The sequence below is a fragment of the Fukomys damarensis genome, unplaced genomic scaffold (assembly GCF_012274545.1).
Source record: "Fukomys damarensis isolate Sample0158 unplaced genomic scaffold, DMR_v1.0_HiC HiC_scaffold_20, whole genome shotgun sequence".
NCBI lineage: Eukaryota > Metazoa > Chordata > Mammalia > Rodentia > Bathyergidae > Fukomys > Fukomys damarensis.
Window position 1 is genome coordinate 3,253,182 of NW_022900932.1, and position 27,018 is coordinate 3,280,199.

Sequence of the window (27,018 nt, forward strand, 5' to 3'; positions counted from 1 at the left end):
TTGGCCTGTGCACGGAGGAGGCGCCGCGTGCACCCTGCTCTCTGGTCCCTTGTACATGGTTTGGCTGCTTGATGGTAATGAGGATGATGTGGCAGTGCCATCTGTCTTCCTCTGAGTGCCGCTGCTACCGCCTTAATAGTTTTTCCCTTTTCAAGCGTCTGCCGATTGCTCTCTCGTCAGGTTCACAGACATTGGAGCAGAGCGTCGGGGAGTGGCTGGAGTCGCTCGGGCTGCAGCAGTATGAGAGCAAGTTGCTTCTGAATGGTTTTGATGATGTCCGCTTCCTGGTAAGTGCCCAGGGCCCCCGGGTCCCAGCCCTGCTGCAGCCAACACAGTATGTAGACCTGTCACCCAGGGAGGAGTTGACGGGCCCCGGGGAAGCCAACCGAGTGTCCTGTGCCTTCTCGGGAGGGTCCTGAGGGACTCCTGCCCTCCCTGTCCCCTCACACCTCTGACCAGGCGCACGGCCTGTGTGCTCCCGGGGCAGAACTCACGGAGTCAGGAAGAAAAGCAGAGAAAGCCTGCTCGTCTTGCATCTGCTCCCACTGGAGCAGGGGCTCATGAGGGCCATGGGCTCAGGTCCAGTGTTAGCTGGATGTGGTCTGGGGCAGGGTCCCCATCTCCAAGCCTCTCCCGGAACCCTGTCTGGGGCGCGCTCATGGCAGCTCAGCCAGGCATCAGGCCGAGCCCAGCCCAGCTCAGCTCACGGGCCGGCCCGAGTCCCAAGTGCAGGCCATTCAGTGATGGCCGTGACAGCAGCGTGTCTGCCGGCTCTCACTGTGGGAGCTTGGTCCTCAGAGCTGTTGTCGAGTGGCTCAGTGACCGCCAGCAGCCTGGGGTCGTTGGACGTTTCCCATCTGCCCCACGAGAGAAGTGAGCAGCGGCAGTGACATGATCTCCCGGGGCCCAGGGTCGCGCTCTGATCGCCGTGTCAGAGCCCCTCTGTGGGCACCGCTCCTGGCGGAACACACTGCCGAGGGCGCCTTCTGGCCTGAGTTTCCTGGGAGACAGGGTCTAAGGTAAACCTGGCGAACCCCGCGGCCCTGCTCTGCCTGGCTTTGGGGAGGCCTGTCCCTCGCTGTCCCTGTGCCTGGAGCACAGGTCCCTGTGCACCAGCGCCTCTGCCCGGCCACCGCCCTGGAGGCCAGGGTCTACCCCCTTGTGCCGCAGACACTGACACACCACCCCTCTCCAGTCAGCGTGGGGCAGCTGTCTTTCAGCTTTTAAAATTTTTTGCTTTAAAATAGCAACTTTTCAAGGGCCAGGGATTTAGCTCAGTGGTTCTGCTGTCTGCTCCGCAAGCACAAGAACCCGAGTTTGATTCCCAGTACCAAAAAAAGTCATTGCTAAAGTAGCAACTCTTCTTTTTTTAAGTTAACCGAGTACATTTATGGCTCTCGTGACCTACCCCTGACTCACCGTGTTCTTTGAGGAAGGGTGACAAACCACAGTGGAGGAGGCGCTCAGCCGGGAAGGGAGCATTTTGTCACCCTGCTCCCCAGGCACATGGTATCAGTTCCCTCCAGCAGCTGTGGTCTGCACCCCTGCAGTGTGGTTTTCCTCAGGCACCAGAAGGCCCCCTTGGTTCTGAGGTGCCCTGGAGACACTGCTCCCAGATGCAGGGCAGCTCCAGATGTGCTGGGAACATCTGGTCCGTGCTGCTGTGGGATTCCCCTGTGACAGGAAGGTGACCGCGAGCTTGTGTTTCACGGCTCCCTCTCATGAGGAAGTGACCTGAGCGTCCTGGGGTCTGATCACCCTCTGTGCCTGGGTCCCTTTCAGATAATCTCGGCCATGATGTTTCCGGTGACAAGAGGATTCTCTACTTTACCAAGCAGTGGCCCATTCGTTTGATCGTTGCTTGCATTGCACTGGATTATTTTGGTTGCTTGTTTTTGAGGCAGGGTCTCACTATATCACCCAGGCTGTTCGCAAACTCCTAGACTCAGGTGATCCTGCTTCAGCCTCCTGAGTCAGTAACTGGGGCCACAGGTGCGCCATGGTGCTTGGCTGTGTTGGCAGATTTCCAGCATGTTGCACCGAGTCAGAACTCTTCTCGTGGCTTCTGTCGCCCTGTCTTTGAAGGCCTCCTGGCCCGCCTGTCTGAGCTCAGCACTGCCTGGCTCTTGGCTGTGCCTTTGTGATGCAAAGGTTGAGCTTGGCAAGAAGCCGTCAGCTTTCACCAGCACTGCTCGCTGGCGCTGGCCTGCAGCCGGAAGGGGCCTAGGTCATGTGGTCCCTACACGAGGGGCCAACACCCCACAGACCTTGTCCACAGGAAGTGGCTTTCTCGGGAGAAAGGCAGGCAGGCGTGGAGTCGGCATGCAGGAGGCTGACGGCTGGGTGGCGGCCAGCAGCTGCGGCCTGAGCGCGCTCTTGGCCCCCTGCCGAGGTGTGGCGCATGCATGGCGCTGGTCCCAAGGCTGGGTGTTAGACCTGGGTTGTTCACTGCCGTGTCAGGAAGGACAGAAAGTTCCTGCGGTGTGATCTGAACTTGGCACGAAGCAACCAGGCCTGCGTGGGCAGTGCAGGGAGCGAGCCAGGCGGCTTCCCTTTGCCTTCTGGAGTGGAGTAGATTTTCTCCTCCACCTCCTGTGAATGGGTGTGAAACCAGAGCAGCAGTTGATGGAGGTTAGGGTCCAGCTGGGAAAACAGACCTCCTAAAGCAATAGAAACGGGAGTGCAGCAGGGAGGAGGAACAGCGCTGAGCTACAGGCTGGGAAGGCAGGGGAGAGGCGGTCTGGGCCTGACTGGGCCTGACTTCTGAGGTGGAGGGTGGGCTGGGGGCCTTGGCCCCCGCCACAGAGGCAGAGGGGAGTGGAAGGAGCCCTGCACGGCTGCCGACTGGCTCTGGCCTCCCGGCTAGCCACTCCCTGGCGCTCTCCGGGCTCTTCCGCTGCCGTCCTCCCACCTGCTTCCGGGAGAGCTGGCGGTGGTGCAGGCTGAGCCCTGACCCTGCAGCCCGTCCCCGGGCCCTGTGGTCCCTTCCTGTTCCTGCCCCTGGTTAGCTCCTCACTCTGCTCTCCGCTACATCCTGTGACCATGGGGTGGGGGCCTGGTCTCCTCTCCGGGTCCTTGGCCCCTGTCGGTCCGAGCAGAGGTGTCGTCCAGTGCTGTCCTCTCCTCTGGCCATGGTGCTGCAGGAGCCAGCTGCTGTGTTGGGCCTTCTGTGCCCAGCTGACAGGGCCCGAGGTGGGAGGGCTGCCAGGGCGAGGCGTGGGATGGAGGCCACCTCCGTGCCAAAGACCCTGGTCATGTAGGAGCTGAAGTCCTCGGGTCTCACTAGGCTTCCCTCGGCTCCAGAGCCAGGATGGGGACAGCTGTGTCGTCTCCGGCTAGGGGAAGGCTCACCTCAGCCCCATCCTGGGAGTGTCCCTCTCACCCCTCCTCTCTGCCTGCTTGGGGACTCGGGAGCCCGGCTATGACGGCCCCGGCCCTGCTGCAGCCTTTGCCAGTGCTCTGGACACCAGAAGAGGTGGGAACTCTCAGGAGTCACCACTGCCAACTTGCCTGGCCACACTTTAAGGTGGAATTGGGTGGCAGCTCCTTCCTGCTCCGTGGCTTCTGGTGGCTGACCCCTTGGCCCGAACAGTGTCCCAGAATGTCTGCTGCTCATTTACCCAGCCCCTCACCACACATGTACAGAAGGTGGTCCAGGGATTGGGGTCCCAGACCTTCCTGAGCCATCTGTGGGCTCCTGCAGACTACGGGCTCCAGACGGCTCTAAATTTCGCCATCTGCCTAAGGCTGTTCCTACGTAGCTGGCAGAGCTGGCCCTGGAAGCAGGGTGCTCTGGGCCCAGCATGATGACCCTGCACCTCCTTCCTGGAAGCCACTGTCTCTGCGGCTGCTCCACAGAAGCTGAGCCATCTGTCCTGAGTATGTTCTGCACTGCTGTAGGCCCGCAAACCCACCAGGGCCCGGCCACGGCCACAGGTGCTCCTGCCGCCTGCTCGCAAAAAGCTCCAGTCAGGCAGGCCTCCCAGTTCAGTAAGGGGACGGGACCAGGCTTCCTCCAGGCTCGCCCTGTGACTGGGAGGGCACTGTGCCTCTTCTGACCCGTTAATGAGGCTCTCGTGTGACCAGCTTCCTTCATGGGCCGTAAGCCCCACAGGGGACACACGCGGCATCAGGGCTCGAGGCCGGCGTTTCTGTGTGAGGCTCTAAGGTAGTCTTTTCAGTGGGAGAGGTGAGTGCACCTGGCCTGCAGGAAGAAGAGCAGTTATCCCTGCCGATGTCCTCGGGTCCGGCGGGCAGAGCTGCCGTGTGTGGTCTTGGACCCAGCAGCCCTTGCTCTCTGGGCTGATGTGGGCCCAGCAGACCTACACTGCTCGTACGGCACGAAGAGCTCAAAAGGAGGGCGTTTCAGGAAGCGGGCAGCGGGTGAGTGGGGTGGATGCTGTGTCTGGCCCCCTCGCTCCCTGCCCTGCCCTCTGGCCAGTGTGAGGTATGAGGTGCGTCCTCTGTGATAGGTGAGCAGATGAGCGCTTGGACAGCGTCTTGCGTGGGATCGTGGGTTTCCAGCGGGGTCAGCACAGGTGAACCCCTGGGCCTGGGCACATCGGAAGCAGGGACATGTTGTGGCGCTAAGCCCTCACCTGTGGGGTCTGTGCCACCTGCAAACATCTGCTGTCAGAAGTGAGTTGAACCTTGGGATGCATTTGGTGCCCATGGGGACCGAGTGGTGTGTCCTGGGCGCGGCTGGGAGCCAAAGCCTTCGGTCCCCCATGCTGGCCTTGCCCTGCTCCAACGGAGCAGATGCAGAGACCAAGCTGAGAGCAGCACAGGACTGCACTGCTGGCCGCGTCCTCCTCCCCTCCGGCTTGGACACCCGGGTCAGTCAGCACATGCGTCTCACGAGGACAGTAGGCAGTCGGCCCTGTCACATGCGGGGCCTTTGAGCAGACCAGTGCAGGGGCAAGGACCAGGCGCACGGCAGACGGCCCCCTTTTCCGCTGGCCGAGCAGGGTCTAAGCCGTGCCACCACTCCCAGACAGCCCTCCTCAGGCCCGTTCCTGTTCGTTGGGTGAGGACCTTGCCTGTAGTCAAGCAGGGCTGACGCGTGAAATCCCCTGCACGGTCCGGAGGGTGGTTTCCTTCCCCCAAGGCTGCACAGGGGAGAAGGCTCTGGAGGGCCCGTGGGTCCATGGCTGCTCATCCCCAGGCTGTGTCCAGGCCCCACTGTGAGCCAAGTCCCCTCCTGTGCTGGGAGCCAGAGCAGTGACAGGAACCAGCGGGAAGGAGAAAGCACACACGCAGACTGGCCTGGTGGAGGTTAAACTAAGACAGCCACCACACGTTCAGGCTGGCCTGGGCTGAGACACTGCGCTGTGTCCTCAGCCGGACCCCACTCCTGCCCTGTGTGCCTTTCACAAGTCCTTAGCATCCACCTCTGCACCTCCCAGATGAACAGCGGCCCATGCTTGGGGACCCACTCTGCTCCAAGATCGGATTCTGGACTGTTGGAAAGAGTGAGTTTAGCTCAGGAGAAGCACTGTCCCGGGGCAATACAGGCAGAGAGGGCCGCGCCCAGCCAGGGTAGGTTGTGCAGCACCGTGGGCGGGGAAAGTGACTTTGGAGCTGGCTGGTGGAGCGGAACAGCACCTGTGCGGTCCAGAGCTGTGCAGCCTTGGCCTTGCTGCTTTCCCTGCGCGGGCAGCTGCTGTCTTGGAGGTTCGCAGGAGGATGTCCTGTCATGAGTGGAAAGGACCCAGATGGGTGGCCTGCACCTCCGCTGAAGCCGAGGGCGGGTCCACGTTGTCCCCTCTGTCACGCTACTCTCCCTCCAGCTCTGGACGGCAGTTGTGGGCAAGGAAGCAGGGCTGGGAGCAGCCTGCGGGCACCACCCTGGCTCCCCTCCTGCGTGTAACCTGACCAGGATGCGGTGGAACTCAGCCCGTGGGACAGTGACATGGCCGCTTCAGGGTTCTGGGGACCCTGCACTGTGCCCAGGATGTGCTGCAAAGCTGTTGGCGCTCGGTCTCCAGCACGTACTCTGCTGCTTCTTCCTGTTCACCTAACGCTGCCCTGTGACGACGGGGTCAGGGACGAGGGCATCTCCTGTTGGAGCAGAGCTCACCGGTCAGCATTCGTGTGGCCTTGAGAGCTGCGGATGTCACCACCGCGTCACCCTTCGGGATGCGCACCTCCTCCCCTGTGGAGCTTCCTGGCTGGTTCAGCTCGGACACTCACTCAGTGTCCTTGTCCCTTGGGTGCCCTCGTCATCGGGTGGGCAGTCTGTGCAGGTGGCTGCTGTCTGCCCTTCTCAGGCAGATCCTCGACGGGGTCTGAGTGACCAAGGTCACTGTGTGGTGACCCTTGGACATGTGTGAGCTCCAGGAGTTGGCCGCAGACCTACGGGGTTACCCTGGCCTCTGCATGCCCTGGAAAGGACACGTCCCACGGCCTGGCCACAGGCTCTGTACACCTGGTTGTCCTGAGCTGACGGCTGGTGGCTTTCTCTGCACGACTGCTTGTCACCACACATGGGCTCTGCAGGAGTTGTCACTATACCCAGTGGGGCCACCGGGTGACGGTCCACACGCGCTGGCCCAGCTATGTCACTGTCGAGGGTGCCGAGGGTGGGGGCAGGTAGATCCTCCTCAGGAGACCGGAAGTCCAAGAGGCCCCGACGTGGGATTTCCGGCACTGGATCAGAGTGCCTGAGTTTAAGAAGGTTGGACCCTGGCTCAAACCTCCCATCAAAACAAATTCCAAATGGTTAAAGACTTAATTGTAAAAAAGGAAACAGATTACACGAAGAAATGTGTGAAAATTTAAAAAATAATCTTGAAAGGGGAGCTCTTTCGGAACTTGACAAACCGAAGAAGCAAACCGAAGAAGCTGTACAAGAAAAGTTGAATGTGTTCAGGTATAAGAAATAGAATTCTATCCCAGCAAAACCAACATAAAAGTCTAACAATAGATGACCAACTGGGAAACCACAGGTTTCACTCATTGCAGAGATGGTTAACGTGAAGAACACCTGAAAGTCTGCCGAGAAGACCAGTGGCTCCTTAGAAACTGAAGGATGGAAACAAGGGACCTGGGAAAGGCTGTGTGGGCACCGCGCCATGCGGCAGCTGGGCCCCGGGGACGGGATGAGGCTGATGTGGCTCTGTGGCCTGGGCCTCAGCTCCGCTGTGTGGGGAGAAAGCAGCCCATTCCTGCAGCACTGGCATCCCTGAAGGGACAGAAACATCTATCAACTAAATACGGGCGCCTGTCCAGCATCTTCCTGTCCCCAGCCTGGAAGTGACACCCACGTGTGGAGGTGTTGCAGAAGCTGAACGGGACCAAGTGTCCCTGCCCGGGAGCGGGTTCGTGAACCTCCCTAGCTGGGTGGTTCCACAGCCCAGGAGGGAGGTGGGTGCCCGAGATGGGCAGTGCAGCCCCAGTGTGTATCCTGCTGGCCAGGGACATCCAGGGCGCAGCCACGGCTGCTTCCAGAAGGGGGACGGGGCTGAGGAGTGAGGCGGCTGTGAATTTGTTCTGAAAACACCTCTGGTGGCACTGGATAAGAGCCAGCCTCCTGGCAGCTGGGAGCTGAGGGAGACTAGGCCTAGCTGCTGGGCTCAGCCGCGCTCCGCCCCTCCATGTGCGGGTTCGGGGCCTCGGTTTCCTCATCCGTGAGGCAAGGATTGAGACCCAACACAGGGTGTGTTTAGTGGGGTCTTGATCCCCATCCTCACGAGATGAGCCCATGGACAGCGCCAGCCACCGGCCACCATCACTGCCGCTGCGCTGAGCGCCTTAACTTCAGCTACGCTCAGCTCAGAGCCCTTTCCCGCCAGGCAGGGAGCCCTCGTCCTGGAGTCACCTGCAGCCCACCGAAGAGTCACGAGGCTGTACCTGGGAGGCCCCAGGCAGGGTCTTCACCCTGCAGTCATGGGACCCGACCTGTCTCCCGGCCCAGGCCAGCTGCCCTGGAGCCTCTGTGAGAGGAGGAGGAGGGGACAGGTGTGGGAGACCCCTGCCCACCATCAGCGCTGAGGGCCCTGACACCCTTCTTTCTGCTCCCAGGGACCTAATGTGATGGAAGAGCAGGACCTGCGGGAGATCGGCATCAGCGACCCCCAGCACCGGCGGAAGCTCCTCCAGGCCGCGCGTTCCCTACCCAAGGTGACCGCCCCCGTCTCTCTAGCAGCAGCTGGGCTGACGGGGAGGGGCTTGGCACCCACCCACCTCTAGGACCCAGCAGGCCACTACTGTCGCTTCCCTGGAGTCCTCAGGGCCCTAGGGACAGGGACCACCACACAGGGCTGATGGAGGATCCACGGTCTGGCCTGACTCGAGCAGGCGGCAGAGGATGCAGTCCTCCAGTCCTCCCGGGGAGCCAGGAGCTGTAGGCCCAAGCCTCTGCCCTCAGCTCTGCTGGTGCTGTGTCCAGTGTCCTGTGTCCCGGAGCCCAGGGAAGGCCAGCTTCACAGGTCCCTGCAGCGACCGGGAAGAGCTTGAGGTGTGGAGAAGCCTGGCCCCTCACCCCGTTCTCACATTCCTGGCCCTCGACCTGCAGGTGAAGGCCCTGGGCTGCGATGGGCACAGCCCCCCATCAGTGCCCTCCTGGCTGGACTCCCTGGGGCTGCAGGACTACGTCCACTCCTTCCTGTCCAGCGGCTACAGCTCCACTGACACTGTGAAGAACCTCTGGGAGCTGGAGCTGGTCAACGTGAGTGCCTGGCCCTCCTGTGCTGGCCCTGCCGCCACTGACCTGTGCCCTGCTGACCTGTGCCCCGCTCTGCAGGTCCTGAAGGTCCATCTGCTGGGCCACCGCAAGCGCATCATCGCCTCCCTAGCGGACAGGCCCTACGAGGAGCCGCCACAGAAGCCGCCGCGGTTCTCCCAGCTGCGAGTGAGTGTTAGGAGCCCCCTTTACATGGCGAGGCCCTGGAGCTGCCGGTGATGAAGGACCCCGTTTAAAGAAGCAAGGAGAATTGAAACATCCCAGGCCGGGTTGCAGGGGCAAAGCTGGGGTTCCTGGTCTGGCAGAGATGCCGGACTGTTCTGGGAGGTACTGGGGATTGAGCTCAGAACCCCACACTTGCCAGGCAGTTTTTGGTGCGTTTGTGACTGTCTTACCATGTTACCCAGGCTGGCTCAAGGGGTCCTTCTGCCTCAGCCTCCCGAGTAGCTGGGATTTGAGGTGCCAGCACCGCCCCTTGCTGAGGCCCTGTATTTTTTAAAACCTGGGTGACACAGTGCCCAAGGCAGCTGAACTTGCTCACAGGTCAGGACCTGTGCTCCCAGCTGCAGGCCTGGACATGCCCTGGGGACAGTGACACAGTGATCCCAGCTCCTGCCTGTGCACCTCGTCCTCAGTCCTGAAGCCTGAAATAAGGAAGCCGAGGCCCAGCCTTGACCTGGGAACAGACGTGGCTGCCAGGGGCTGACTGCGCCCTAGAGGCGGCTGTGGCCTCCATGCTGCTGCAGAAAGGGCTTTGCCTTTGGCCATGGGCCCGAGCCTCAGTGGGTGGGACAGGTGGCTTTATTTCGATGAATGTGAGCCTGGCTCCCGTCCCAGGGCCACTGTCACTGTCTGTAGGCAGCCCAGGCTGCAGGGCCCCCGGCCCCACGAGAATTCAGTTGTTCCACTGTGAACAGGCAGTGCCCCGGTCTGTCCAGTGTCTCCTCAGCATTGGCCCTCAGCCCCCAGCTGCTTCTGTCACACTGGTTCTGCCGCCCAGGCAGGGCCCCAGTCCGTCTCCGGGCCAGTGGACACCTGGAGCCCGAGTCTTACCCGGCATCTCCCTGCAGTGCCAAGACCTGCTCTCCCAGACGTCATCCCCGCTGAGCCAGAGCGATTCCTGCACCGGGCGGTCGGCAGACCTGCTGCTGCCTTCAGGGGACACGAGCAGGCGGCGACACGATAGCCTTCAGGACCCTGCAGCTCCCTCTCGAGCCGAGCACTTCCGAGTCCAGGTGGGCACGAGGGGCGGGGGCGGTCCCCTGGGCACGGCCAGGCTCCAGAGCTGCCCGCTGCCCTGTGCGGGGTCGGGGCAGGTGGCCACCAGCTCCCTCCCCTGCCCGGGGCCGGGCTGAGGCACACAGGTCCCAGGCCCTCAGAGCCACATCGTCCTGGGTCCTCCACCGGCACGCAGCAGCCCCAGTCTCTGCTGTGGCCACTCACTACCTTTTGGTGGCCTTGCTGTGGCACAGCAGCCGCTGCTTACCCCACAACACTTTGCTGCCCCTGGTGCCCTCGGCCCCTTCCTGGGTTGCCACCGCATGGCATCCCATCCTTACCCTCTCGGTGTTGCTTTTGGGGCTCCCAGATTCACTCAGGGTTTGCCTAACCCCCCACACCCTGGCCTAACACCAGGTTGGCAGGCACCCTCTGCCCTTCGGTGGGGAGGGCAGCTCCACTCCGTGGCCTCTGGGTGTGTACAAGGTGGTGGCAGCGGTGTACCAGGGATTGAACCCGGGACCCCACATGCTGGGTCACACACTGCCCCTGAGCTCCAGCCCCAGCCTTTTCACCCATTTCACTTGGAGACAGGTTCTCCGTTACTCAGGCTGGCCTCAAACTTTAAAGTCCCAAAGCGCATCCTGCAGCAGTCCACCTGCTGTGTGGAGATGGCACAGTGCTGCACTTGGTGTTTGCTGACCCCCCGTCCCTCCTGTGTGCCCCTCCTCTCTCCTGTCCCTGCTGCCGCCGGAGGACCCATTTAAAATGCTTCTTGGCCACGGACAGGGACCATCACGGGGGAGCTGGCTCCTCTCCGCCACCTGTGTTCTTTGCGCTGAGCAGCACCCGTAACTTGTGTCCCTGCCTCCTCTGAGACTGCTGTGCTCTAGCTGGCTCGGCTCCCCTCCACTCCCGCACCTGACCCCCGGCCCCTTCAGGGTTGCCAGCTTGTGCACCCCGGGGTTGCTGGAGCACCACAGCACTCCTGACTCCTGTGGCATTTGCAGGAGGAGCCCCGCGAGGCCAAGCTGACCCTGCGGCCACCCAGCCTGGCCGCCCCCTATGCCCCCGTGCAGAGCTGGCAGCACCAGCCGGAGAAACTCATCTTCGAGTCCTGTGGTTATGAGGCCAACGTGAGTCGCTCTGCCCTCCCAGCCTCCCTGCCTGTCCCGCCCACACCTCTGGGAGCCTCTGCAGGCCTCCGCTCTTCAGCCCTGGCAGCTAGGGGAGGACGGCGGGGGCAGAGTGGGTGATCATGGACATCCTCGGCTGTTTGCGTAACCCTGATCACTGCTCACTCCCACAGTACCTGGGCTCCATGCTCATCAAAGACCTGCGAGGGACGGAGTCCACTCAAGACGCCTGTGCCAAGATGCGGGTAGGCTGGCTGTGGGCGGGCGGGACAGGGGAGGACGGGCTGCACCACACTGTGCAAGGATGGGGGCTTGGCCTGTGGGATGCTCAGGAGCACCTGTCCCCTGCAGAAATCCACCGAGCACATGAAGAAGATCCCCACCATCATCCTGTCCATCACGTACAAGGGCGTCAAGTTCATCGACGCTTCCAACAAGGTGCGGGTCTCCAGGACAGCCTCATCTCACTTCCTGTCCGCCCCTAGCCAAGTCCTTCTCCTTGGGACCCACTCCTGTCCCTACTGCAGTGAGGCTGCTGCTCTTGTCCTCAACACAAGTTTATGGGCTTCCCACGGCCCTTGGTGAGCAGAGGACGCCAGGGCCTGCTGCCCGGTTCATGGTCCTTCTCGCCCGAGCTCTGTGGTCAGGGCAGGGCAGACCACCAGGCACCTCGGACTCTGCCCACATCTGCACTGAGAAAGTGGGGTTCGGCTGATGCCTTAAGGGGACAGGTGCCCAGCTGGGATGGGTAATGGCAGGCTGGCCCAGGAAGTCCAGAGCACACTTTCCCCGGCAGAACGTCATTGCAGAGCACGAGATCCGGAACATTTCCTGTGCGGCCCAGGACCCAGAGGACCTGTGCACCTTCGCCTACATCACCAAGGACCTGCAGACCAGCCACCACTACTGCCACGTCTTCAGCACGGTGGATGTGGTGAGTGTGGCTGCACCCCTGCTGTCCCGGCCCTTGGCAACTGTTTGGCTCGGGCACAAAGCTCAGCACCATCCAGTGGCTCCCGATGGCAGAGACTGCAGCCGGAGGGTTCCAGCTCTTGGCCAGTCGGGCCAGGGCTCTGTACCCTAGGCTTTGTGCCCATTGCTCGTGGGCCAGGCCCCTGTGACAGGGACCAGCGGCCCTGCGGGACCTCCAGTAGAGGGCACTGCCCAGGCAGCTGTCGCCGCTAGCCTCCTCACCCTGGAGCAAGCCCATCCAGTCCAGGCCCCTGTTGACCTTGGGGAGGAAGCTCCGTGGTCCTGGGCAGTCCCTCTGTGCCCGGCCCTCTGCTGGTCCAGGGCCAGAGACTCTGGCACCAGAGATCCACTGTGCCTCGACCGCTCCCAGCTCCTGGGGCTGCTCTGAGATGCAGAGAATGGCGTGGTCCATGCTGACCTCCCTGTAGCTCCCGGGTGCCACAGTGCTGCTGCAGCTCGACACCTCCTCTGTAAAATCACACTGAGGACGTCAGGGTGAGGGGACTTGGGGTTGGGCACACCACCACTTACACCTTTGCCTGTGGCACATTTAAGAAAAAAAACAAAACCTAATAGAAACTTTGGCACCACTTTATCCACAACCACTTTATCCACACAGTGTAAGCAGTACCGGGACCACCAGGAGATGCTGGCTTCTGCCGTGAGGAAGCCTGACTGTGGCGGCCGGCTGTGCCTCAGTGGGGAAGGGCAGGGTGTTCCGTGCACCTCACAGGCCTTGGTGCTGCCACAGCTTTCACTGGCCCGTGTTTCTGCCAGACAGAACCATGTGGGAAATGCACTGCTTTGCTGGTTGATGTCTGATGACCACTTGTGGTCGAACAAGTCTGTGTTTTTAAAACTCCATTGTCCCTTGTGCCCTGAGACCCCGTGTGTTCACCTGGCAATCTGCTTTCCCAGAACCTGACGTACGAAATCATCCTGACACTGGGCCAGGCATTCGAGGTGGCCTACCAGCTGGCCCTGCAGGCCCAGAAGTCCCGGCCGATGGGGGCTGCCGTGGCCGAGATGATCGAGACAAAAGCCTCCAAACCGGTGCCTAAGCCGCGGGTCTGCATGAGGAAGTCCGCAGTACGTGGCCGCGGGTCCGGGGCCAGGGGCGAGGCTGGGCACGTGAGGATCTCCCTGCACCTTTGGGAAATGGCCCTCCATGGAGCCGAGCAGCTCTGGCACAAGGCCGTCAGAGGCCACTTTCAGGGTTTCCTACCCTCCCTTGCCAGGCCCCACCCAGTGCAGGGCCATCTCGGGGCTGCCGGGAGCGGCCATGCCGAGTCCTGGTGACAATGTCCTTGTGTCTGTGTCTGCTCTGCTCCACACCCCAGGTGACGCTGCCCCCCGATAGTCGCTGTTGTTACTGTCACACCTGCACCACCCACCGTCCTTCCTACCTACCGCTGCCGTCTGTTAGTCCTGGAGTCAAGGTCTTTACACCTCCTGCTGTCTTGTGTGTCAGTCTCCCTGAAATGACCGCGAGCTTTCTCAGAAGGGCTCTTCCTCTGCTTGCATGACATTCTCTTCTTCCCCAAGCTGCCCTCCCTGTGTGCTTTAGCCCTCTGTCTCTGTCCTGTGTCCCCCTCAGCAGCCTGGGATGACTGCCCCTCCTCCCCACCTGCCACCGTGAGCATGTTTGGGGCTTAGAGCAGGAGGCTCCCGAAAGGCAAGGCTCCTCTCCCAGGGAGAAGCCCCTGGAGGTGGCCATCCGCAGGGTGCTCTAGGGGGTGGGGCCCTGGGCAGAGCCCCCCTGACTTACACCCTGCTGTCTCGTTTGGCAGCTGGAACCACCTGACATGGACCAGGAGGTCCATTCCCACGCCAGTGTCTCCTGGATCGTGGACCCAAAGCCAGACTCTAAGCGGAGCCTCAGCACCAAGTATGAGACCACTATCTTCTAACAGCCCACCCTGTCTCCTAGTCTCACTGTGCCTTTGCCACCGGGCTTTCTGCTGTCTCAGCTCCTCCAGCTGCGCCGCCTCGGCCCCGGCTCCACGGGGACCCGCGCTCCTCCTGGCAGCAGCTCCCGACACCACACTCACAGCTCTTTACACCACCGAACACTGTGAATCCTCCCCCGGGCTGAGGACAGCGGGGGGCAAGTGGCCTTTAAGGTGGGCACCAGAGGAAGCCTCTGGACAGGCACCGTGAACCCTGAGGGTGGGAGCACTCTCCTGTCTTCATCCTGAGCCACAGCCGGGGCCACGCACTGACTGTTTCTGCCTTTCCTGGCACAACCAACCACTGTGACCACCCGGGGAGCGTCCCCTGCACTGCTCACTGCTGGCTGCTCCCAGGTGCTGGCCTGTCCCGAGCCCCCAGGCCCACGGCTCAGTGATGTGGCCTCTCTGGGCAGACTGCTTTCTTTGAGGGCCGAAGGTCTGGGCTGGGCACGTGCTGGCTACTTGGCAGGTTCCTTGGCCCTGGTGGGCCTTCCGGGCCTTGGAACGGGATGTGAACATGGCTGGCGCTGGTCTGAGCCATTGCATCCTGGGGTGCCACAGGGCCAGCTTGGAGGCGGCTCTGCCCTGCATGAGCACCTTCTGCCCTCACAGAACAGAGCTCCCTGAGCCAGGGGCCTGGGCCAAGCACCACCACCTCTCCTGTGCCGGGGTCCAAGCTAGACTCAGCCTGCCCCAGCCCCGCCTCCCTGGTTCTCCATCCTGGAGGCCACAGCCTGCAGAAGCCCATGTCCCAGCTGTGGGCTGAGCAGTTTAGTGACAAAGGATGGTAGGGAGAGGGGCCAAGGGAGCAAAGTCCCAGCTGCAAGCCAGCGAAGTTGCACCAGCAGCCAGTGAGGAGCTAGGGCAGGTCCTCGGCACCCGCCTGTCCTGTGCCTTCCCCAGCAGCTGACCGGGCCATGGAGGGTGCTCTGGGGAGGCTGTGAGGGACCCTCTGTCTGCTTCTGTGCTCCTTTTAGTTTCCTCCGTCTTGTCCAAGCCCCTGTTGTTAACCGTGTCCTCCCCCCGTTGTTTGCTTCTGCCAAGCTGAGCCACGAGGAACACACTGCTTCGGAAACAGACGTGGGGAGCGCAGGCTCCCGCCACCATTGCACCTCGGGCCTGCAGCTCTGAAGACCAGGCCCGGCCCTGCCTGCAGGACCCGCTCCCAGCTGCAGCCTGGCCCCTGGCAGATGAGACTGGAACTCCGGAGGGTCAAGATGTGACTTGTCCACAATACATGTTTTTAGTAGAGAGAAGTTTTATAAAATGAACTTTTAACACTTGGCTCAAACCTCTAGGTAAACTGCCAGTCCTTAAGATGACGGCGGGTTAGTCCACAGCCTTGTCCTCAGTGGGGCTCAGTGCAGCTGGGGTACGAGAAGGCAGCAGCCCATGGGGAGCAGAAGGGAGCGGGCATAGCAGAGCTACCCAGCCAAGGTAACTTGTTCACACTGCCCGACTTCTTGTCCTCATTTTGAGCTACTTGGGCTCTTCAGCGTACACAGCCTCAGATGCCTGACCAGATTCCTGGTGTTTCTGGAGTTCAAACGTGAAGGTCCAGGGGCTGCTGGAGAGAAGCGAGTCATTCTTGGTGCTGGGAAGCCATGACTAGGCCAGGAACTCCCTTCCCACTCATTTGGTGGTAAGCGGAGCACCCCTGGGGCCAGCTGCCCGAGCTTTCTCGCTCTCTAGTGACGTCTTGGTGGAACAGGCAGCTTTGTCTGGGGCGTTAATGGGTAGATCAGCAGAGATGGCTACTTGCCACCTTGTGACTCATCTAGTCGGGTCTGTGATTAGGACTCGTTCTGATTCTCTGAGTTACTTAGTTGACTGTTGTCTTCTCTGCTGCTGGGCTCATCCCCAGCTCAAGGTATGGAAAGGGTAGATCAGGTGATAGTCTGTTTACCCCACCCCACAAAGAGTGGCCTTGACGGCAGGCTGCTGCATAACCTTACTGCTAACTTGCTTTGCTTTCAGCTGTAAGTGGGGCTTCCTTCTTGCCTCAAGGACAAAGGGATTGGCTCTGTGGGGCAGCGAGGCCTAGCCGTAGCAGCTGTTTGTCCCCGTGGGGGAGGGGCACTGCCGTGGGTTTCCTGGCCCTGGTCCTTCTGGTCCCAGGATGAACCTTCCAGCTGCAGAGGCATGCGGTGCAATTCAGAGTGCTCTTGGGCACCTCACAACACTGTGGGAGGCCCAGAGGAGGACGAGGGCTTGTTGTCCACTAGGCTGTGTGGGCTTCCAGAGTGCCCCACGCAGCAGGTACTGGGGTGCAGCTCCCCGTGGTGGAGGCAGGTTGCCCCCTATACCTAGGTACTAACAGGGACCCTGACACCTGGAGTCTGCACTTCGTCACCTGCCTCTCAGGGTCCACGGTAACTCGTCCTTGCAGGAGTCCCGTAGACCAAGGGCCCTGTAGGCGGGTGGAGGTCCTGAAAACTCTTAAGACACTACACCGAGCTCCTCACACTATCTGATGTCTTTCAATCACAGTACGCATTTTTCCCCTTGAAGCTGCTATATCGTCACTATTTATTCAGGGTGTTTTCATGTTGGAAAGCCTTGGCGAGGCTATGCTGGCTCTGGGTCTTGTTTTGAGACAGGATGGTTTCTTTGCGAATGTTCAAGAAAGAAAAGTGACTGGATCACTCTGCTCTGGCTTGCTTGCTCACTGTCTCCCTCACCCCTCCTCCTGGAAAGGGGCAGTGTGGCTGCCAGGACAGGCTCCAGGGAAAGGCCCTGCTCCACCCCGCTCTGAGTGCAGGTCTCTTGGCATGGCAGCCGCTCCGGCGCCTGGGAGAGGAGCTCCCTCCCCAGGCTCCCGCTCGCTGCCTTGCTCCTGCCAGCTTTGCCCTCAGCACTGCCCGCCTCGGGTCTGGGTATGGGTCTGAGCAGCAGCGTGGCACAGAGTGGCCGTTGTCAGGACGTCAGGACCTGTGCAGGCCTGCAAAGCACTGTGGCTCCTGCTGTGGCAATGGACTGAATTGTAATAAAATGTTATTTAATCTTTGTCTCTGTATTTTGATACTTGAATGATTTCCCTTTTGTGTTACTGTACATATAATTGTTCATCTGATTTTGTCTGAATTATAAACATCTTGTGGTACCAAACATAACCAATCTGTGCAACATAGACTGACCTCACTACACACAAGAGTGTGAATCGTCCTGGGCTTCCCGCTTTGGTTTTGTTTTCATAACTGTACAACTTAGAAGAGACTGAATTAATAAATGAGAAGCGACGTAAAGCCAGCCTTACTTGTTGGAGTCTTTGCATCGGAAGCTTCTTGTTTTCAGGAAGAAGTGTGGATGCTAGGTAGGCACTGCTGTGGGTCAGGAACCGGGGTCCTGCTGTCTAGCTCTGGTGCCAGTGTTCTGCTCTCTCCGGTGTCCTCAGCAGGGCGCTGCTCAAGATGGCTGAGTAATAACTGTACTGCATGTGCTCAGGAGCACAGGGCATGAGTGCCAGGGCAGGGCTGCCTTGCTACAGATGCCACTGCATCCTGGACTGGGCTAGTGGACACCTGTGTCCTGGGCACGGAGGAACCAAAAGCTGTGAAGGAAAACTCTCCTTCAGCAGCTCAGTTTGCCTACAGGAGGCTACATTTTAGACATTCAGCAGGGTCCTGGCCAAAAGCCTGTGGGGAGGCACAGCAGGACCAAGTGTCCCCAGAGAGCCCAAGAGGGGAAGGAGGCAGAGGGCGTTGAGCTAGTGTCTAAGGGGAGAACGAGAAAGGCACAGTCGGCGTACCAGCAGCCCTTCACTCACTGTCACTGAGCCCCCTTGGTCCCAACTGCTGGAAGCCTTGGGACTCCCTCTCCTCAGCCCGCACTGGTGTGGGGAGGAACTATCCTCACTGCACAGGGAGCAGCTGGGCTGAGAAAGGCTGAGACGCCACACAGGGGACTCCGGGCCAACTTGGACCCAAGCTGCCCAGCACAGAAAGTTCTTACTTTGACTTCTGTGGACTCTGCTACTTGCTAAAAGGTTCAGAAAAAGAAAATCACTAATCCAGTCCAACACGTTATTTTGAGGAAAACAAGGTCCAGAGATAACAATTTTTCTTTGCCCACTGATGGATGGCACAAAGAGGACACCAGGTACTCACTCCAGCCTCCAGCCCCCTTTTCCAGCAGACAGTGAGGATCTCCACACTGCTGCAGCTGGGACCTGGAGCAGGAGGAGCTGCCATGAGCTACAGCCAGCCTTCTGCTCAGCCTGAGAGAGGAGCACAAGGGACCCACAGCCTCCTACGCGCGCTCTCTCTCATACACATGCACACACAGCATTCACTGCAGAAGCCAAGGTGGACTTCTACAGGGACAGCTATTGAGGAGGAACCCTGTAAAACCAGGACAGTTTCTAAGGCAGCTAAAAGACCCTCTAGTTGGCCATGACCACCCAGCTTCCTAAGCCTAGACAATGTCTGAGGGCCAAGTGAGTCCCACAGGCAAGGCCATACAGATCTGTGGGGTGTCTCGCAGGCCAAGCCAGGCTCAGGGAGCACCAGCATCATCCACAAACACAAGGAAAGAAGTCCAAGCAGCCCTTGCTCAGTGCAGCCCCTGGGACTTGACGCTTTGTTCAGAATTCAGTGTTACTAATGCTGTTACTAAAAAGTGTTTACTGAATGAAAGAGTTGCCCTATACCAGCCACAAAATAAGGATTACCTGGGAAACCAGCTGGATGACTGGGTAGCGGAGGGGGTGGGGGTGCAGGGAGATTCCTCCTCCTACTTAACACCAAAATAAATTCCAGGTGGCATACATTTCTAAATGTATAAAGGAAAAAAAGGAAAAGTAACCTCAGAGCTAAGGGAAAAAATGAGAAACTTCCTTTCATATCCTTGTATAAGAAACACTTTTCCAAACAGGTTACAAAACTCTGAATCCAGATTTTTAAAAGATTTAACTATGTATAACTGTATCATACTCAACTATATAAAAACCAAATGTTCTGGCTTAGCAAAATTACTGTTAAAAAGCTGAAAATGTTTACAACAAACACTCTTGTAACAAAGGACAGCCTCGCGATAGCTATCAGGGTAGATCAGAACGGCTTCCTCCAGGAAGTGCCCTTCCTTCCCACTCAGGGCGGTAGGAACTGTGGGGGAGACGCCAGCAGGCAGACACAGCCCAACAGAAGCTTTTTTAACTCCGGCAACTGGACCAGGAAAGGGGCAGCCTAGTAGAAGAGATGTTCAGATAGTAACAGCCCTACTCCAGGGAAACACACAGTAAACCGTGGCCCCAAACCCAGCCAACCTGCCCCACTGCAGAGGGCACCCCAGTGCTCCCCTGGGTGCCGTTGGCAGAGGCCTAGTGCAGTCAGACCCTCACCACCGCACGGTGCTTCTGAGGCTGCTCTGTGAGGGCATCAGTGGAGACCAGAGGGGGACTGGACCACTCAACCCCCAGCGGTGAGTAATTTCCTACCTCAGTGACCTGGGGATAGGCAGGGGCCTGGACGTCCACCCACCTGGCAGGAAGGATGCCAGGGCTCCCCTTGCTGGAGTGGTGTCAAGATCAGTTAAAACACAAGGGTTATGTAAGATCAGGAGTGCTGGAACACAATATAAAACGTTCTGACGCTCAATCAAAAAGCCCCTCAGTCTTTTTTTTTTCATACCAGGGATCGAACTCGGGGCCTTGCACTTACAAGGCAGGCGGAGGAACCACTGAGCTAAATCCCCGGCCCAAAGAAGCTCCTCATTCTTAATTCTTAAACCCAGAAAACTAGTTTAAGAGGCAACAAATAGAGGCCAACAGCAAAATAATGGTTAAAATTATCTGACAAAAACTTTAAAACAGCCATCATACGTGGTCATAGGTTAATCTAGAGTATGTGATGCTGAGATTAAAGGCATGTGGTTCACTAAACTAGTACCCTGATTGGTTTGGCCCCATCCTACTCCCCAGTAGTCTGGATAAAAGAGGCAAAAAGTCGCTCCCTGTTAAAGTTCCATTGTTGCCAGGCGTGGTGGCGCACGCCTGTAATCCCAGCACTTGGGAGGCTGAGGCAGGGGGATCACTGTGAGTTCGAGACCAGCCTGAGCTACACAGTGAGTTCCAGGTCAGTCTCAACTACATAGTGAGACCCTGTCTCAAAAAACAAAAATAACAACAAAAAAAAGTTCTATTGTTACTTTTGCTATCATATGTGCCATGAACTGTTTCTCCTCTATAAGCCCTGTTTTCCACACCACTCTGCCTAGGGGCCAGCGAATTATGGACTGGAACCTCTATAAACTGTGAGCTAAACCTTTCCACCCTTAAACAAACGAAAAAATAAAACAGCCATGATAAAATGAGCAATTACAAACACGTTTAAAATAAATGAAAATAGAAAGTCTGAGTAAAGTAAAACACATGAACAACATAATGGAAATTATAGAACTAAAAACCAATAACTAAAAAACCTCATTGGATGACTAAAGGGCAGAAAAGAGGGGAAAGAGAATCCACAAAGAACAAAACAATAGAAACTATCCAATCTAACGGGGAAAACTAAAAAAAGAGATGATAACCAAAGATCTAACCTTTGTGTCAGCAGAGTACCAAAAGGAGAGGGGAAGAAGCTGGGGCTCAAAACAAGCACTCATTAAAATGTGGACAGCAGGAAGCACATGGAAGGGTACAGAACAGCCTCGACCTTCAGGGAGCTGGAAATCAAGATTACAAAGTAATAATGATAGCATCCCATGTGCTGTGACATGCAGACACACTGGATCACTCAGAATATCATTAGACTCTTTTTGGTACCAAGGTTTGAACTCGGGGCCTTTCACTTGCAAGGCAGGCAGAGGAACCACTGAGCTAAATCCCCAGCCCTCCTTAGAAATGTAAAATTGGGGCAGGGAGTTCTCTCAGTGGTTCCACTGCCTGCCTTGCAAAAGCAAGGACCTGAGTTCAATCCCCGGTACCAAAAAGAAATGTAAAATTGTACAGTCATTTGAAAAAATCTTTAAAAACTAAATACACAACTATTGTATAACCTAGCAATTACATTCCTGGAAATTTATCCCAGAGAAAAGAAGACTGATGCAAAAACTTGTGCATAAATGTTTACAGTACCTATAAAATAGTACCTCAGTTCACAGACTTAATTCTACGATTCTGGCTGCAACCAAAGTGCAAGCATAAGTTCGTGAACTGAGGAACCACTGTATTCATAATAGTCCCAAGCAGGAAATAACAAATATATCCTTCAACAAGTGAATGGTTAAATCAAGCATGGTTCATCCAAACCATGGACTACTATTCTGCAATAAAAAAGAAAAAGTGCTATTGATACAACAACCTGATCAGCCACCAGAGAATTATGTTGAGTACAAACAGTTATACTTTTAAAGGGTTACACATTGCCTGATTCTATTTACATAACATTCTTGATATGATAAAAATACAGTACAAATTAGTGGTGCTATCAGTTAAAGAGGAAGTGGGAATGGAAGGAAAGTGGATGTAAATATAAAAGGACAACATGAGGAATTTATGCTACATGTGTGATCCAGCATGTGTAGAGTATTGTTCACTGCAGCACTGTAAAAGACTGGAAACAGCTCATTCAGCAGGATACTCACTAGACAAAAATACTTACTATCCAATGCAAAAATATGCAGCTATTAAAATAGAAAGGATAGCCCAGCCTGGTGGCACATGCCTGTAAACCCAGCTCTCAGGAGGCTGAGGCAGGAGGATCGCTGTGAGTTCGAGCCCAGCCTGGGCTGCACAGTGAGTTCCAGGTCAGTCTCAACTACATAGTGAGACCCTGTCTCAAAAAACAAACAAAGAAGCAAACAAAAAGATAGTTATATATGCTAATTTTTATTTTTTTATTTACTTGCCATGGTAGGGATTGAATCTGGGACATGGGGTTTGGGGATGCTAAGTACTCTACCACTGAGCTACATGCCCAGGCCTAATTTATTTTTAAAAGAATGTGTGTGGCAGGCAACTGTGTCAGCAGCACAGTATAGAGGGTAACAGTATTTACCAAGCCAACCCACAAGAGATTGGTAAGTTTTACGGGATTGTGTACACATATGTGAAAATGTACATGCTTATGTTATAGTTCCATGATTATATCTTTGTGTATATTTCATATCTATGTGCTTGCAATAACACTGAATCTGAAAGGATATACAAAAAACTGCTAACAGTCCTTACATCTGGCCAAGGGGGTAAGAGACTCTTTTGTAAGTGCCTTGTAACAGAATGGTCCCTGACATAATGGTTCAATATAAAACTTTCAACTTTATGACACGAATGCAATATGCCTTCACTAAAAACTGTAATTCAAATTGTGAGATTTTCCCAAGATCCTCTTGTGTCAGGCAATGGCATGAGCCGCAGCTCCCACTCAGCTGTGAGATTAATGACAAACAGTCTACAGTGCACGTGTCACCAGACAGTTGGTAAATTCAAGGAGATGCTGGACATTCTAGAATCACTAAGCTATGTGATGTCTTGGCCTACCTGTCACCTGATGCGTCTGGAAGATGTTTAAGGTAGGATAGGCTATGATATTCAGTAAATGAGGGGTTATTTCCTGGCAGTACTAGGACTCAGTGGTAGCTCTACCACTGTGCTACATCTCCAGCCCTTCTTTACTCTGAAATAGGATCTCATTAAGTTGCCCAGGCTGGCCTTCAACTTGTGATTCTCCTGCCTCAGCCTCCCAAGTAGCTGGGATTATAGGCACGTGCCACAGTGCCCAAGCTTACATACATTTTTGACTCTTATTTCCAAGTACAGTGGTCTTATCAGGATATAACCTCATCATCCGCTGAGGAGCATCTATAAGTATTATTTGTGAGTACATATGTATACAAGACCATTTGTTAAGATGTCACTGAAGCCGGGGATTTAGCTCAAACGTTCTGTCTCCTGCCTCGCAAGCCCAAGGACTGGAGTTCGATCCCCAGTACCAAAAAAAAAAAAAAAAAAAAAAAAGACGTCACTGAAAATGGTGGATTAAGAGCTGTACGACTGGGCCTTCAACTAAAGTAACCTTTAAACTGAAAAAATCTGTTAGAATAAACTTTTTCTTTTTCAATTCTGGAAACCAGTAAGAACAGCAACCAGAGGCATGATTAATGAAGAACACGGTAAGAGCGCTGTGCTATTTTCACTTCTCACCTACCCACCCCCTTGCCCAGCTCAGCACAGCTGCAGGCACTGCTGCCAGGGCTTCTGGGATGGCTCCTCGTTGCCAGAGGGGGACATGACATATTCTCGAAACAACTGGAGTTACCTGTCTCAACTGGCAACTCTGAGGGACTGGCGAAGAGTTGCATTTGTTGCCCCCTCAGAACTCTCGGGGTGGAGTAGCTTCCCAGGGGATGCCTGTGAAGTGTGTGCAGCCCACAGCCCTAGGGCAAGGAGAGAGGCGAGAGCAGGCAGCACAGGCACCTAGAAACCTGGGCCAAGAGGTTATGTAAGGGGCGACCCTGGCTTTGACTGAGGACGCAGATGCAACACTGGTATGGGGGGGTGGGGACTTGGAGTTAAGAGGACCCTGGGCTCGCACCTCCCACTCATCTTTGGGCTGCAAAGAAGCAGGTGGTAAGTAAGGCCAGGGCAGGGTCTAGGCGGCCAGGCCCAGTTTAGAGCCAATGCAAGTCACAAGATGGTATTTCTTTTTTTTTTTTTAATTTTGTTTTCTTTTTAGCTCTAAGTTTTTAAGATTTAAGATGTTGGGTAATGGCTGATCACTGAGATAATGCAGTAAAAACTTCAGGGATCACACAGGACTAAGAGTACTGTGTAGTCTTTGAAAAACACAAAAACAAAAACAAACAAAAGGTGTGGAAGTCCCTAAGTAAACAGATGACCACAGACCAGAGACAACAATAAGCAATGGGAGCAAACTCCAGATAGGGGGACTCTCTTCTCTAGAGTTACATTATCATACTCAAAATCCCTGGTTCTCAAGAAGAAATGCCAAGACTTGTAAGGAAACATGAAGCGAGGCCCATTCCCAGGGTAAAAGAGGCTGACACTGCTTCTGCAGGCCTAGCCATTGGGGCTGCTAAACCAAGACCAAACCAACTGTGGTGCCCTCACCCAATCAGTGCAGTTTCACTTTCTGCAGTTTCAGATACCCATGGTCAAACATAGCCTGGAAACACAAAATTCAAAATTCTGGAAATATAAACAATTCTTAAGTGTTAACTGAGAAGTGCAGTGAAACCCTGTGCCGTCCTGCTCTGCGCTGCTTGGGACGGGAGTCACCCTGGGCCAGTGCACCTTGCGGTGGGTAGGTGCTCCTGAGGGGTTGCAGCTTGACCAAAAACATTTTAAGTGGAAAATACCAACTTAAGATAGTGTAGCTTAGCTGCTTTAAATGTGTTCTGAACACTTACATTAGCCGATGGTTGGGCAAAGTCATCTATGTGATATATATAGAGATACTTAGGGGAGGGCTGGGGATTTAGCTCAGTGGTGCCGCTGCCTGCCTCACAGGTGCAAGGTCCTGAGTTGGATCCCAGTACCAAAAATAAATAAATAAATTAAAAAGATATATTTAGGAGAGTAATGGGGCTGGGGATCAAGTGTGTGTGCTACACACCCACCTTACCACTGAGCTACATCCCCAGCCTCAAAACATATTTCATAATCACATATTTGTTTGGTTTTTTTCCCCCGGTACTGGGGATCCAACCTTGTGGTTGCCAGGCAGGTGCAGTGTCACTGAGCTACATCCCCAGCCCTAGAATATTTTATAATCAGGTATGAAAAATCTTATATAATTTAATGACTATTGTACTGAAGGTGAAAAACAGCACTAGTATAAAGTCAAACCATCAACAGTTGGGTGTTCCACATCCTAGTCACACAGCAGCCATCTCAGTATCACACCACCTGTCAAAGTGGTGTTGAGCACTTGTTATTATTTTAATTTCATAATGGCCCCAAGGTGTAGAACTAATGACAGAATAATGCCAAAGTGAAGCAGCCCAGTGCTTTGTTCAAGAAAAAAGATGAACATTCTCAGTTTTAAAAAAAAAGTGTGCTGAGGTTGCCAACATCCACACAATCTGAAATTGTGAAGGAAAAGAAAATTCATGCTACTTTTGCTGTCATACCCCAAACTGCAAAAGTTATGGCCATGGCATATGGTAAGGTATTTCCATTCATAATGTAAAAGGCATTAAACTTGGGGTGGGAAAAGGGAACAGAAAAGTATTCCAACTGGTAAAAACATGCTTGGCCAGAAAGCAAAGAGCCCATACAAAGGCTTTAGCAAGGGATTCCCAAACAAGTGACATCGAGCCATTTACTTTTAGTATAATTTAAAGGCAAGGAGAGTAAGGAATGAAGTGTTTCAAGTTCTTAAAGAAAATGACTTCCAACCCAGACTGTTATATCCTGAAAAATTATCTTTTAAAATAAGTAAGATACTTCCATGATAAAGAAAACCTAAAGAAATCCAGGACCACCAAACACTCCAAAAAACTCTCAAGGATTTCCTTGGGGAGACAACTAACTGAACAATGCCAAAATGTCCAGTAAAAATGAATACACCAGGTAGAGCTAGCAATCAAGCAGAAGGAAAAAAAAAAAAAAAGCTAAACAACCAGAAACACAACAGAAATGAGGCAATAACTAGCAATGTAAAGACAGAACTCACCAATCAAAAGGCACAGGTCAAGCAGAATGGATCAAAAAACAAAATCCACCTCTATGCTGAGCTCAAAAATTCATCTAACACAAAAAGAAATTCATAGACTAAAAATCAAAGGATGGAAAACACTATGCCACGCAATGGGAACCCAGAAACAAGCCAGAGTAGAGTGATACTTAACTGACCGTGTCAACTTGAGTAAGAAATGCTCAACTAAATTGGATCAGCACAGTTATGGGTGCGACTGAGGGCATTTACTGAAGACAGAAGACCCAGCCTAGACAGGCCTGTCACTTGAGTTACGGCACGAACGGGAAACAAAGAATGAAGGCTCACTTCTGTTTCTTCAGAGGAGCTCCGGTCTTCACCTTCTCCTTGGAGGTGAACTCCTGGCTTCCAGGGCAGACCCTTCAGCCTTCTATCACAGACCATTCGGCCTCTGGATACAGACTGCATCCCGGCCTCTGAACGGATCCTTCGGCTCTCCACACAGCCCTTTTGCACTCTTCCACACCTGACTCTGTGGGCAGCCACTAAAGCCAATTTTGTAAGTTCTTATACATTTGTGTATGTTGCATTAAATTTCTCTAGCAAGCAGACTGGTACAGATTTAGGCACCAGAGAAGCAGGGTTGTTGTTGTGCCATTACCTGGCCATGAGGTACAGTGGCCTTTGGAACTGGCCTGTAGAAGGAGTTTGGGAAGGTCTGGAGATGCCGGCTGAGGCAGCAGCCCTGGAATACTGTGAGCTGAACTTAATGGGAGATTTTGGTCAGAGGTCAAAAGACAAGAAGGCTGACAGAAATGCAACCAGTAAAGCAGGCTCAAGAGGGTTCTGCTGGGAAGGATGGCATTGGCTGTTGGACTCCAGGAGATGTGCGTTATGCTTTGGAAGAAAGTTTGTCTGCATTTTGGTCTTGTCCAGAGACTGACTGCGACAGGTGGTGGCAAACTAATTTGGCAGAAGAAATTTCAAGTCAGTCTCATATTGAGGCAGTGGCAGGGCTACTGTTGAGGGGTTTTAGACCTATGTTGAAAGTCAAGAGCAAAAAGCCCAGCAGAATAATTTAAAAGATTTTGAGTTTGGCCTAAAAGGAAGCTCCAGGAAAGCTGTGTGGACTGCGAAGATAAAGCAGAAGAGAACTTGATTGCTGAGAAGGAATGGGACAACAGAAAAAATGGCTTGAGGACATCACAAGAAGCAGCAGGATTACAGATTTCGCTTTCAGAAGAACACCATGTTCCAGAATGGCACTGGCCTGGGGATGTTGTTTCTCAGGACTGGGTTCATATGCTCAGCATCCAGCCATTGGACCCCGATAGCCAAGACAGAAGGAAGCCGGGCTATTTCTCCAGCTGGCAGCAGACTTTTACATCATCCACATGATGCTGACTTTAGGTGCATGCAGAATTCAAGAGTTGTGGGGTCAG

The 27,018-nt window shown here is 55.1% G+C and overlaps 1 protein-coding gene across 7 annotated transcripts in view; it reads left to right on the forward strand.

Moving 5' to 3' along the window:
• Anks1a (ankyrin repeat and sterile alpha motif domain containing 1A) overlaps positions 1-17,217 on the forward strand; it is a 131,255-nt gene extending 114,038 nt beyond the window's left edge. For 4 of the 7 annotated variants that reach the window (XM_033766399.1, XM_033766395.1, XM_033766396.1 and 1 more), the window contains 12 exons: positions 181-287; positions 8,023-8,121; positions 8,516-8,668; positions 8,744-8,851; positions 9,754-9,918; positions 10,912-11,037; positions 11,211-11,282; positions 11,389-11,475; positions 11,834-11,971; positions 12,928-13,098; positions 13,350-13,448; positions 13,800-14,999. In XM_033766399.1, the coding sequence (XP_033622290.1) occupies positions 181-287; positions 8,023-8,121; positions 8,516-8,668; positions 8,744-8,851; positions 9,754-9,918; positions 10,912-11,037; positions 11,211-11,282; positions 11,389-11,475; positions 11,834-11,971; positions 12,928-13,098; positions 13,350-13,448; positions 13,800-13,919 (1,445 nt within the window). In that variant the 3' untranslated portion in view covers positions 13,920-14,999. The other 3 variants (XM_033766398.1, XM_033766400.1, XM_010605325.1) reach the window with 2 other exon arrangements.
• The last annotated feature ends 9,801 nt before the right edge of the window (positions 17,218-27,018 follow it).